General features: G+C 37.0%; 1 protein-coding gene across 1 annotated transcript in view; it reads right to left on the bottom strand.

Annotated features, from left to right (window-relative positions):
* PREX2 (phosphatidylinositol-3,4,5-trisphosphate dependent Rac exchange factor 2) overlaps window positions 1–14,028 on the bottom strand; it is a 173,575-nt gene that overhangs the window by 126,163 nt on the left and 33,384 nt on the right. Inside the window, exons 2-4 of the mRNA XM_066332148.1 lie at window positions 3,320–3,391; window positions 3,123–3,245; window positions 1,280–1,384 (exon numbers count right to left, since the gene is read on the bottom strand). Coding sequence (XP_066188245.1) covers window positions 1,280–1,384; window positions 3,123–3,245; window positions 3,320–3,391 — 300 coding nt within the window. The remainder of the gene's footprint in view (window positions 1–1,279; window positions 1,385–3,122; window positions 3,246–3,319; window positions 3,392–14,028) is intronic.

Below are 14,028 nucleotides of genomic sequence, written 5' to 3'. Positions count from 1 at the left end.
GCCCTTTGCAATCTTTCTAAAGCGTATTTTGCTTTTTGCCTCTGTAGTCAGCATTTACCCTTTCTTCTTGAGTCTGGCCATGCTCCTCCCAATACAAGAACAATGTGAATGAAGCTCCTCAATCTGGGACAAGGTAAAGGATACTGTGTCAACCACCAGGGGATAACAGGACAACTCTGAAGCAGTTTTTAATTGTGAATAACCATTTCTGTATAAGAGATTCTTAGCAAAAAGGCAGATGGTGCTACATGTCACACAGCATCTCCCAGAATAAGGAAATTCCCACACTGCTCATTAACTTGTCTTTAAGTAAGTGCAGCTGGGGAGTCAGATCTGGTATCTTTCAAAGCATCAGTGAGCTGTAATAGGACTTCACCAAAAACTCTGTCAACTCTAAAAATAATTAATAAAACTAAATAAGACTTATAATACTGTCAGCATTGATAGAACCTCTTCTTATCAAACACATCTGTGATGCTTTGCTGATAGGGTCATTTGCTCTCTAGCCCCAAAACACAATGACTGAATTTGAAAACTCAAAAATTTGATAGCATATCCATGGACACCTCTTCAGGTATTTAAGTTCCAATATAGTAGGCTACACATTTCAAAGCTGACCTTTTTACCACAGGACACCAAGGAAATCATTCCACACTGAACCCTTCTTTTAACAGACAAAGCCAACTATTAGCAAACTCAATATTACATGGAAATTGGTTCTGCTGTTGAAAAAACATGAAGACTATCACACTTAACATTTTCAAATCCCTCCTTACTTGTCTAAAAAAGTGAAAGACTACTTGTGGAGCTGTTTCTTTCAACCTTAGATTAAGTCAGCGTCTAAGATTAGAATGGCTACTCAATGATCCGTAACAAAAGATTTTTCTGTCTGCAAGAGCACTGGCTACAATACCAGAACATGGACCTCCCCTTCAGAAGTTCTGCTGAGTTCTTCAGCTCCTTTCTGTAATTCCTTTCCCTATCCCTCCTCACCTATTTTATCCTATTCTTTGTCCTTTCTAGATATTCACACCCTTGCCCCCTCGCCAGCATGTTCAAGGCACACTGCCTAATTCTGTATTATCCACAGATCCACGTGCAGCAGTGAAAATATGATTTAACCTCCCCCTTCCTCTGGAAACAGCAACCCCAGATGAAACTGTCTGCTAACCACTTACAGGTGCACTTGTACTTGGGCCATGGTGGAAGTAACAGTGCTAAGAATTCACTGGCCCATCAAAAAATACAAAGTGAGAACACCAGCTCAAAGTTTATTTACCAGAAGAAACGTCCGCACTGTTCTTATTTTGTTCAGGTCAAGAAGAACTTTCTGTGCCTTCTCGTGGTTACTACAGTATTCATCATAGATACGGAATTTCTCTTTCTGCAGAAACAAAGAGAGACATTGTTTTTCATTTGCCATTTTGATTTTTTTTTAATTAATAAAACATGGAATGAACACTTTGCAAAGCTCCATAGCTAATATAGCCTTCATTCAGCTTGATTCAAGTCAGCTCCTCCTCATACATTTATTATTTGAGGTCTAGCCTCAAATTATGAACAGTCTGGAAGCACCACTTGGGAATTTCAAACACAGATTCATAGAAAACAAAGCTGAAAGGGACCTCAAGGACCATCTGGTCCAACCTTTCTTGGCAAAATCATGGTCTAGACAAGATGGCCCAGAACCCTGTCCAGTGGAATCTTAAATGTGTCCAATGTTCATGAATCCACCACTTCCCTGGGGAGATTATTCCAATGGCTGATTGTTCTTGCTGTGAAAAATTTTTCTCTGGTGTCCAACTGGAATTTCCCCAGGAGAAACTTGTACCCATTACCCCTCATATTATCTATTTGATTATGTAAAATGGGAGTCTCCATCTTTGCAGCCACCCTTTAAATACTGGAACACGGTGATAAAGTCACATTTAAGCCTGCTTTTCTCAAGTCTGAACCAACCCAGTTCTCTCAGGCAGCCACATGGAACACTTCCCATGGTAATCTTTGTGGATCTTAACTCTGTCCAGACTGTCAACATCTCTTTTGTATAGCAGGGATCACAACTGAAAACAGAATTCCAGCAGTGGCCTAAAAAGCACTGAGCAGACAATGATAATAATTTCTTTATCTCTGCTGGTGATGCCCTTGCTGGTGTAACCCAGGATGCTCTTGGCTTTATTTTTTTTGTTCGCTCATATTGAGATGGTGGTCCACCAGGACACTGAGGTCCCTTTCCACAGAGCTGATCCCCAGCTAGGCAGATCCCAGCCTATGCTGCAATCCTAGATTGTTTTTCCAGATGCAAGATCTTACATTTGTCTTTGATGAACTTCATCAAGATTTTGCTGAAATATTTCAGAGCTTGAACTACCACAAACACACAGGATAAAAATACCGACGAAGAAAATGCAAAATGAGTGGCTAATTTGTTGACATTATTACTCCATTTCTCTGCTACACTTGTTTTCAAATATGATCCATTTTTCTGCAGAGTTAAAAGCTGATGTTACTCAACTTCTTCTAAATTGTTTCCACTAACCATGAATACAAATGGGACTCTAACTAGAGATAACAATGAAACCTCGACTTTTTGTTAGGTCTACAACTGAAAGTAAACCAATTTCTCCTCATTTTGCAAGTTCTGTAACACTAACATCCTTGTTTTGCTCCAACAGAAAAAAATAATACTTCCAGAAACCAATTACTACAGGATATACAAATACACTTGTGGAGGTACTGCAGTTGTTGGAAATAAAATACCTTCACAATCCAGAACCATGGAGGTATTTTATCCAGCATATACAATTCTTTACTAAATATTCATTTTTTTGCCTAGCACTAAGGGGGAATGAAAAGATAGTACTACTCCTGTTGTTGCATGCAACCTTGTACCTCTGTCAAACACATAGGCACAGCTTTGCCCAAGTTGCAGGGCTCAGTTTGTCAGCCTGAGTAATTTGGTGAATATAAAAAATTATGAAACAACAAAATTTCATTTAATATGCTCATTCTTCACTCTTTTTTATTTAGGCTTTATGACTATGTAGACTTACGATTGTAACAGTAATTAATAAAGGCAAAAAAAAGACATGAAAAAAAGGCTGAAATAAAAGATAGCATACATAATTCAGAAAGCAGGTTCCAACTTCATGCTGTGCATTAGGTTCTGGCTGTAAACAATCTTCCACAAGGGACAGGAAGTTTTTGTGAACTGCAAGAATATCTTCAATATTTGAAAACAACATCTGCAAAAGAATAAAACATACATAAGTGAAACATCAGATACAAAACAGAAAAAAAATGCAATTAGGAGACTAACCTTAACTGTTTCTTCTGTGACGTTTTTATCCACTTTGGCTGCAGCACATTGGATCATTCGGTGAAGAAAAGCCTGCATGAAACAAGACAAATAAGGAAAAAGTTATTTCAGGAAGACTTGAACAACTTCTGGCATGTTATGCTTTAATTTGTTTCCCAAACTGGATATAGAGCCACATCAGAGTATTATTCAGAATCTAAAACAAGCATTTTATTTATAAATCATTTAGTAGTCCTGTTATTCTAACATGATAAAAAACCTTTCTACATAGCGTTAAAAAGAGTAAAATATTATTGAAGCTGAGAAACTGAACATCCTCTGAAGCACCACTTCCACCCTGCACTCATATTACTATCATGCAAGACGAAAATGTAATAATTTTCAAAATCTCACTCTACTACTTTACAAATTGAGTACAAGACAAGCTGCTAATTTCTAAATTAAACTAATCAGGAGATCTTGTTGTGTCATGTAACTTTTACCATAGCAACCAAAAGTCAGAGTTCAGATGTATTAATGATCAAACTTATTGTAAAGTAAATTGCCTTAAACAACAGTCAGCTGCACCTGGTTTTGCTTAATGAAAGCTCTTCCTTCTCCCTACTCAAGAACCCAATCCCCAGGGATCAAATAAGAAGTTAGTAATATCACCAATGAAATACCAAAATTGTAAGTTTTCTTTTATTTTACATTTAAGTCCTGGACACAAAAATAAGATGAATATAGTACCTAATTCCTAAAGATAAAAATATCTCAAGTACAAAGAGCAGAATTATTTTTTATGAAATCATCTCATTTCAAAGATATTGGTATGTTCTAAAAAATATCTACACATTGTAGACTAAAATCTTACATTGATAATTCTTCACACAGACATGCATATTCTTCAGTCATTAAAATCTGGCACCATAAGTGCACAAATGTCATGTCTTTCATAACCATCTAGCTCCAAGTCACTGTGCATTGTACACTGTACATGAGCTCATCTGAATTTTGGCGTGGTGCAAATTCCATAAAAGAGGCCATAAATAAACCCTATGTGGAAATACAGCAGTCACAGCAATCCTCTTTACCCTCTGCTGGGGCTTAAATATTTTCATTCCCAAGCAGCGCTCCTTTCTCTGCTGAAGAGGACTATGTAGCTGGCATTACACATTTTTATTATTGAAGAGTCAAATCTAGTTATCCAGGACATAAACTGAATTAACTTTGGAATACTGCCAGCAGGCTGTATGTTTCCTATCGCTCCCTACAACGACGTAGATTTTCTAGTTCATTAAACCCGTCTTTTTCCTGACTATTTATGCTCCCTTTTAATGTTTTACTGGTGCTAAAAAAATGCCATTAACTCATTTGCAGCAGTTAACTGATGGTGGACAACAGCCCTTTACATCATTCCTCACGATGAATATTCCCAGGGGTTATGGCAAATTTTCTGGGTGCATTATCTGTACAACCAACCCCACAAAGAACGAAAGCCTGTATGAGTCAGTTAAATTTTGGAAGTTTTCACAAAACCATGAAACACCATTAAATATGCTTTAGAACCAAAGAGGAAAAAAAACACAACCTTTAAGAACAACCTCTGAAACTCTCATCTACTTTTACTGTCTGTAATTTCTCTCTGTTCACATTATTTCCCCATAGACCAAACATGCTGCTCATCTCCACTTATGTTATCTCAAAAGACCTTCATTTCCTGTAACTGTGAAGGAAGGTGAACATTAAATTGGCTGATGGTGAAACTAAGAAAGAACTGAGAGCTGAGGCCTTAGTTATTCCCAAGTGATTCAAGACACTAGATGGAATTCATGAGGTCAAGAAGAGAATATATCAGCTGCAATAAACAGTTGTCCAAGCAGCACTGTCCCAGACATCACATCTGCAGAGGTTATCGGAAAATAAATCCAGGAAAATCCAAACTTTTGCAGAATCCAGACACAAATCACTGATTAAGGTAGGGAGGCCTGGGACAACTTCCTGCAAGCCCCTGTAATATTTTACTGCACTCATTCTGCAGAGGTAGTATGGCCATGAGGCCAGGTTTTCCCCGAAGATTTGCCACCTGTTCATAGTATCATGGGATCACAGAATTGCCTATGGGTTGGAAGGGACCTCAAAAACCATGTAGTCCCAAACCCCTTGCCATGGGCAGGGACACCTTCCACTAGATCTGGTTGCTCCATGCTCCATTGTTCTCTCTATCAATGCAGATTTGCTTTCTGAAAAAAATCATAATGCTGTGTCTCAAAAATCAATGCATGGGCCCACTTGAATTTTTCAGGCACTTACATAAAGTTCTACAAACTGCACATATTGCAAAATACTTGGAACAATTTCACATTTTCTAGAAGGGAAGTGTTAAGAAAATCCAGGGGAGTGCAGCTAGGGATGGATGTGTCTACCCTCCAAGGCTAATCCCTGGAGGACTTCACCCACTGTGGAGTGAATGATGCAAAGCATCGATGAAACCCAGGTTTCCAAGACATAAATCCCCTTATCAACTCCCTTCCTGGAGCACAGAGACACCACAGACTTCACACACATAACACCTCTGGACTAGTACTTTGCTAGGGAGAATGGACAGCCATCATCAGGCAGGAAGATGGAGAAGTAATTTCTTTTTTTACAGTGTAAAATAACCTCAACCCAGCACTGCAACTATGAAATGACTAATGTCTCTGAACCTATATAAATGCATAGGTCTCAGAGAGAGCTGACTGCTCAAAAAATCTCCATAATTATTTAAGCATCAACCAAGGACAACCATGAGCATTTCTGCAAAAATTAGTAGACAGAGAAAAAGCACATAATTTGCAGACACAACTGTAAGGAGGACCCCAGCACAGAAATTACAGACTTTAAAAGGAAAATACATAAGAATGGACAGAAACTACTCACAAACTGTCAGCTCTTCAGTTAATGGAAAAAAAAACCAAAAACATATAAGCTTTTGAAAATATACTGCAAAAGATCTAATTAACCACAGAAAAAAACACACCTGTAAAAAAAACAAAAGTAGAACGGACATCTCGGCCAATTTACAATTCGCTAAAGGAATGGACCCATAAAAACAAAAAATAAAAAAACAAACCAAGAAGTCAGGAACTCCTCTGAAATAACATTGAGTTCCTTCTAAAACTTACTTCAAGTATGAGACTCCAAGTCCACACTTGTTGCTGAGTACCACATTATAGGAAGGAGCAAAGCAATTACAAATTGCAAGGTAACAATAGAATAGATCCTGCTCCTGGACTGACCAAACAGCTGTAGGAATCAATTGTTGTACATAATTCCCATGCTTAGAAAAAAGAAAAAAAAATCACCAAAGTAAAAAATCAGTTCAAACTTAATATAATTTCATCAAACATACATGTCAGAAAATCATGACTCATCTATGCTTACTGGAGTATACATTACATCTTGTTGAGGTTACTTCAATATTCACCTACATTAGTGTAGAAGAAGTTTGACAGCACTAATCAAACAGAGAATAACAAATACCTCTGTGCACTCCAGGATCCCAGAGTAACGTCGCCTAGACAGGGATCCTCAACTTCATCAAAGCTTTTCAAGTGGATTCCAGAGTTTCCCTTAGCTTCCTTTCACTTCCAAATTTTCTTGAAGACATATAGTAAAAACAGAATGCAATTCTCTAGATGTTCCCCTTGTGCCACCAGCATTCTATCCACCCTGATACAGGATAGGGATTCAACCCTGCAGCACAGCAAACAGCCATTCCTGGAACTCTCTGCCAGCCCAAATATTGATGATTCCTCTTTAAAGAGATCTTGACACAACATTTCAGAGCAGCAACTTGGCTGGGTGCCATAAAGAGCAGTCTAAATTTCAAAGACCAGATGAAGAGCAAATATAAAGGAGGATGTTTGTTACTCACATTAAAAAAACAACACCCAGTTTTGTTTGCCAGTTTTTAGAACTGTTTATGGAAAACTCTGTCACTCTAGGAATATTCTTGAGTCACTCAGAGTGCCACAACTCCTGCCTCCACAAAGCTTGGCATTCAAATTACAAACCAAAACTTTCTAAAGAATCCTTCTGGAAACTTCATTAACACAAAATGGCAGATGCAAGACCAGTGCATATCTGCTTTTGAGAGGAAATGCCCCAAAATGCTGATAAGATTCTAGATACGGAGAGCCACATAGTAAGAAATTTTATGATCTTTACAGTCTGACAAAATTGCAGACCAAAACATGGGATTCCAACTAAGTCCTTTGGAATAGGGGAGCAACTACATGGGAATATATAAGATAACAGTTTAGTACTAAAGTTCCCTGACTCCATTCAACTCCTATGGGGAACAAAAAAATGCCTCTATTTTCAGCTGCGATTCAGTGTTCCTGTACCATGGTGGTAGAGAGAAGAGTAATTCACCTCTGCATTTGAGAAATGCGGTAAAGAATCGTTTGGAGATGATTCCATGCTAACAATAGCAATTAAGCCAATTACACACTTTGTTCATATGACCTGGGAACTGTTATGTACTTTCTGTACTATTCCCTGTTCTAATTCTTACACTCTATGTCTGACACTGCAGTAACACAATACAGGAAGCAATGTGGATGAAAATTAAACCACAAAACACTGAAAATCCAAAATCAAAGGAATGTAAAAAAAATTGTTCATTTTCACAAATGAATACTAATGTTTTTTGCCTGTCTGCTGATCAGCTGCCATTTTGTGAAGCAGCATTTTTTTACAGAGAACACACACTGGGTTCCTATTATGGGGATTTTGACTTCTGGTCTTATCAAAATAAGAGTTGCATTGTTTGTTGTTTGGTGGGTTTTTTCTTGATGGTTGCTCTGTGTGTTGTTGAATAAAAAAACAAAACAAAAACCTAGCACTGCTACAGATAGCACAAGGAGCTGCCAACAGCACAAATGACTTCTCTGACATCTGGAATGGAATCAGGGAAAACAAAGTAGTCTGCCTGCAGAAGACTCCCAGGGCACAAAGAGTTTTCTCCTTCTTTACAGATAAAAAGGCCAGAAATTATGTCAGAGCTCCTGGACCACAAAAGATATGTAACTGTCTTTCTGAAAGTAATAATCCTACTTAAAATTAAACCTATAAATAAATATTGGGGTTTATCTGAAAAAATAAAAAATAATTTTTAAATACCTACTTATTTTTCCCCTCAGAATACTTTTAACAGTGTTTCTATATTTAAATCTACTCTGTCATAAACAAAACCAAGGTGGACTGCAAAAAACACATGCATTTTTTATAAGGTTTTAATTTCCTGCACATTTTCACTCTAGGAGAACCTGTTCAAATGAAGTGCCCGACCTATCATAAAGCCTTCTGAATAAAGCCATCTAGCCTTTATGGACATTAAAATTGAATACAATTTTATTTTGCACAATGTCAAAGACAAAATCCTATAAAGGGACCCACTATAAGGAAATATTTATATTTTTATACAACCTTTTTGTGTCTATGATAATAGCCTCATCTTCACAAATTTAGAAACACAAATATGAAATACTTGTAGTTTCTGCATTCACTCTTTACATTCTTATTGTAACTAAAGGCACCTGCACGGTGGAAAATATTTTTGGTCTTTTCACAATATTCCAAATGATCCTAGAGAGAACACGAAGATCTATACTTGAGAAGAAAACTGCTCCCTATCATAGCTGACTAGCCTGTTGTGGCTAATTCAGCTCACAGGCATCGAGGTAGTATTTAGCATAGCAGTTTCGCACACTATAATTAATGCACATCAGAGTCCAAGTCCCAGAAGAACACCAAGCCAGTTTTGTTGAAGCACTGTTGTTTGATTTTGCCACAAGGAGGAAAAACACAAAAATCAATAGAGAAAACTCCAGCAGCAGTAGCAGCTGTGGCAAACACTGTGTTCTTACCCTCCTCTTTCCATTAACCTGTGCCAGCAGCAGTGGCAGTAACTGCTCAGGCTGGCTTCTGCTACTGAACAAAAGACTCTTCTTCTCTCTCCAGTGATTCACCAGCTGAGGCACCACCTGTTTCTCCCATCTTGCCTGCAGGACTGGATGAATCACAACCAGCAGAGAGAGCATCAGCCAAGGTCAGATGCATTCTTTCTCCCTGCTGTACCTAGAGCTACTTTCAAAGCTGGCTTCATATTCTGATGCCTGTAAGTATAGAGAGAATAAATGGACAACATCTGCAATGTTTTCTGTTCTAGGGATAATTTCTCTTCACAACCTATGAAACAATCCACTTCTCCATTCATCTGATCCTAAGGGGCATTGGTCTGACTTCTTTCCTTAAAGTATGATGACACATTTTGGGATAATCTTAACTCATTTACATCATGTACAATTTTTTTTTTCTCTATTGTATCAGAAAATTTCAAGGAGTAAAGCAAAAAAACCCCTTTCCTCATCCTCTTCTGTTTCTCAGTCACCTTTTCTGCATTTTGTGGTCACTGAAGATATTTTTCGACTTTTTACTGGACATCTTGTTCTTTCTTTCATGCACTGTGAGACTTTTAAGTCAGTTCACTCCTTTGATGAGGAAGTGCCTCCTTCAAAGGCACTTCATGTTCCCCACCTCTAAAATCACCTGAGCTTTCACTTTTGTTCCCTTCCTTCCTTTCAGCTCCATTGCAGATGAAAGTAAGAGATTTATAGTTAAAGTCCAGTTCCACACAGCCAGGCAGGATGTGTGATGTCTCCACCCTCTTCCTTGCACTGAAGCCATTCTCAAAAAGATTTAGTACAACCTTTTCCTGACCCAGTTCAGAAGACATTCCATTCCTTTTCTTCCCAGATGTCAAGAATCCTGTCTGCCATATCTGGTATCCTTATTTTGGGAATCTGTTCTTCTGAGGACTAGCTGTGCTCTTGCTGGTCCACAGAAGTTTGGTTGGTGAGTAACAACGGAGGTACTCACACGCTCGCAGTTGAGATCTTTCCAAATCTCACCAAACCAGAGGCTGGCTCACACATGCTGCTGTCATCTGATGACACAAACAGAAAACTTCTAGGAGACCATCTAAATTTTTGCTTACTATGATAAATAATTATAATTAATCCATTAATATAAGCTATGTTTTAATTATAATTAAAATACAGCTTAACCAGAGCTTTAGTAAAAGGCCATATGCTGGCATAAGTGATGCACACCCACCTGCAAGATAAGCAGAAGGTAGTTAGTCTAATAATTTTGGCAAACATTTTATGTAACATGGGTTGCTTCTAACCAAGCCTTTATCCCATTAAAAATACAAATAGGTTAGATTCCAGTCTCAGCATGACCAAGAGAGGTTCTGAAAGGCAAAAAAAGAGATTGGCCTGACAAGCCCTGTGAATTTCTGAAGTCTGCTGGGATTGCAACAAACTGACCAAAGAAGAGGCATCCAGATCAATAAAAAAAAATGCTTCCAGCATGCCAAGATTCCTCTTAATTACATTTTGAAGATTTTTTTGAAGAAAAATATCTGCTGTATTAAAATAAAAGTAATAAAAAACATGTATGTGGAATTCCCTGTGCCAATGCATCACATGGTCCTGTTGATGTATGTCATGCAGTGAATAATGTACTGCTAATCACATACCTGACCTTGTATCACTCAAGTTGAAATGGAAAAGAAATGACGTCTACCATTACAGCTCACCTCTCATAAAAGTCAGCTGTTTCCTGAATTTATAGAACACTAGGTTCTTGTTAGGAAATCTCAGTGAATTCAGCTGTGTCCACTACTAGCAAACTAAAACAAGAATCTAGGAAACTTCAGAACAAATGTACATCTGGAAGTAACAGTATGTTCCCATTATATTGCAATCATAATTAGAAAATAATTAATATGTTTAAAACCTTTATACTTCATACCAGAGTTTCTGCTCCTTTTATGCAAGCATATCTTATTCTGTTCAATTGGGAAAAAAAACTCTAATTTTTATTCAGTTTTTACTTGTAAAATTAGGATTTTCCTGAACGTTTTTCTTTTTTTAAGTAGGACAACATCAACTAGGAAGAATTTAACATTTCCAGAATATTTCTGAGACAACTCTTTAATTCTACACATCATTTTTTTTTTCTTTTAGCAAATCAGTAATTTCAGAAAGTGTCAAAGATGAGAAATACATGAGAGGACAAGATGAGAAGCATCTGTCACCAATACCCCCCAAAATATAATTTTTAGTTTTCTGATTCAATTTGAGAAATAATAGTTAGAAATCTAAAAAATATTTCAAGAAACTCCTCTGTTCATCTTCTATATCTTTCTGGAGTTCATTAACATGTTTGAAGAAAAGTTTGAGTCTCTTCTAACTCAAAAATACCCACCAGAATAACCTGAGTCATAAATAAGCTTTATCACTCATTTTGAGGAGGAAATCTGAAAATAATTTAAATTCTGAAAGTGGAGATGTTAACTATTAATTCCTATTGTATCTGAATAAGGGAGGAAAGTTGACTCACCACCAATAAAAACAAATTATTTTGTCCTTCTTGATTGATGCAGCTTATTAAAAAAACAAAGAAACAAACAAACATTTTTTTACCTATAAACTGAGAAAACTTGAAAATACTGACAGGCAATCATAATCGAAGCCCATCAAGCCCTTTTTACGTGCTCAGTTTTCAACACAACATATTTTTTTCTAACATTGGAACGCACAGTCCTTAATTAGGAATTCATTTAATGTTTAATATGGCTAGACACTAATTAGGAATTAGAATGCTTGAGAAATCTACAATTTTCATTTTCAGAGTTGTATAAATAAAATGTACCCTCAAACACTATTCAGTGCAAATTCTGGCTGCCATTTGCACTTGCACACTCACGCCAAGAAAAAAACAAAGGAAGGAAGAATATGAAACAGCCGTTTTCTTACCCAATTCCAATTCTTTGCAAAGCCTGTAGGGAATCTATAGTGAGTATAGAACTTCTGTTAAGTGCTTGGCCCTGATCACAGAAAAAAAGCTGAAACCCCATTTAAGCTCTTCCCCAACCAGTAGTATTCCGAATGCTTCCCTACATAACAAAACTTGTATCTTGCATAATTCCTACTGCTTGTCATTTAAACAGGCCCACATTTAGATAGATTCGTGTGCAATGATGCCTCAGTTCATGAAACCATCATTTAATAAACACTGCAGTATATTTTAAGTATTTAATGTTTTTCAGTTTGAACCATAACTTTTACTTACTATAAAAACAATAAAATAAATAAAGGAGAAAACAACTGGCTCCTGAAAATCAGATGCCAATGTTAGTTGTTGTAACTTCATTCCAAAAAGAACACAATAATATAAAAATTTAAATTATTTTAAACATAGCTTCATACAAACAAAAGATTGTTATGTCTCAATTCCCCAGCCTGAGTTGGTCTCATCAATTTCCACATGCCTATATGGTTTGGAAATGATTTCCATGAAAAAAAAAATTAATATTATTATTTTAGACTGTATTTAATTCACATGATGCTTCAACTGTGCAAATTCAAAGAATAGTTCATCTTTTATTTCTTTATTGGTTTTATCATCTTCTCCTTTTAACAGTCATCAAACCAAGTTCTCTCTTTCCTTTATGCTATACATGAAGTAAATACCTACACATCTACATTTGTACATCTGCTGCACATTAATTATGCCACAGGATCTTTACATGCTAATCATCATTTACATCCATCAGAGAGGTTCCATATCTTGAAGCATACAATGATCACCAATTCATGATTATAGAAAACCAAACTGAGCATCCTGACATCCAGAATAGAGCTGTAGGTGTAAAGCCACACCATTTGAATTTATCCACGTTAGCTGGATTGCCTTCCTGTCAAAGGTATTCCTAATTTAAGATATATGGACCAAGATTCTACATGCATACTAGAGAGAAATAACTCCTCACTCATTCACAGGCTATCCTTTTCTCACTGGTCCTTTCTTTTCTCCTTTTGCTATTCAAGCACAGGCTCTTTTTTGGTCTTATGTAAGTCTATGGCCTGTCTTTGGCTTTGGTGAGTTCCCAGCACAATTTCACAACACAACTGCCTTGTCTGTGAGTCATGGGCTCCTCAGGAATACAGACTACATGGCTGTTCTTGCCCTTTTCATACATTTTTATAGGGAAACAGAAGACAAAGCCTGATTACAATATCATTTTCTTTGCCTTCTTAATGAAATTTTTTGTTTGAATGCTGGGACCCTAAGATAACACCATTTATTATTACCTTTTCCTGAAATAAGAGCCTCATTCATTTAGGCTATAATCAAAAGCTTTAAACCATCGTCTGGTTGAAGCAGAGAGAATTAGGGATTTTATTAGATATTAAACCTGTAAAAATAGTACAGTGAGACTGTCACTCCCAGTCAGTCCATGGGGACAGTCTGAAGGGCCACTGTTTAAATTAAAAGGAGAATATTCAGCAGTCACAGCATCATGCAAATCACCCTCCTCAACAAAGCACCTGCACCATAACTGGAGACAAGCACAAACAGAACACATTGGTGGCAGATGCCATCTGTAAATACTCAACCAGAGTTTGACAGCACTGAATACTACTCATACCAGAATACACTGCTGCTTACCAAAACACCCACGTTGATTCCACAGACTGAAGTCTCATTGAGTCTTTCCACATAAGGTTACATAAGGATAAGGAACATTTTTTATTAATAATTTTTACTTCATTCATGATTTTGCTTTGAGCAACATACTTTCAGTTCCTATCTCCAAAGTGAAAAAAAAA

This window comes from Sylvia atricapilla, chromosome 1, assembly GCF_009819655.1.
Source record: "Sylvia atricapilla isolate bSylAtr1 chromosome 1, bSylAtr1.pri, whole genome shotgun sequence".
In the NCBI taxonomy this organism is placed as follows: Eukaryota; Metazoa; Chordata; class Aves; order Passeriformes; family Sylviidae; genus Sylvia; species Sylvia atricapilla.
The sequence above is the reverse complement of the archived record's forward strand: the minus strand, read 5'-3'. Positions and strand labels throughout refer to the sequence as shown.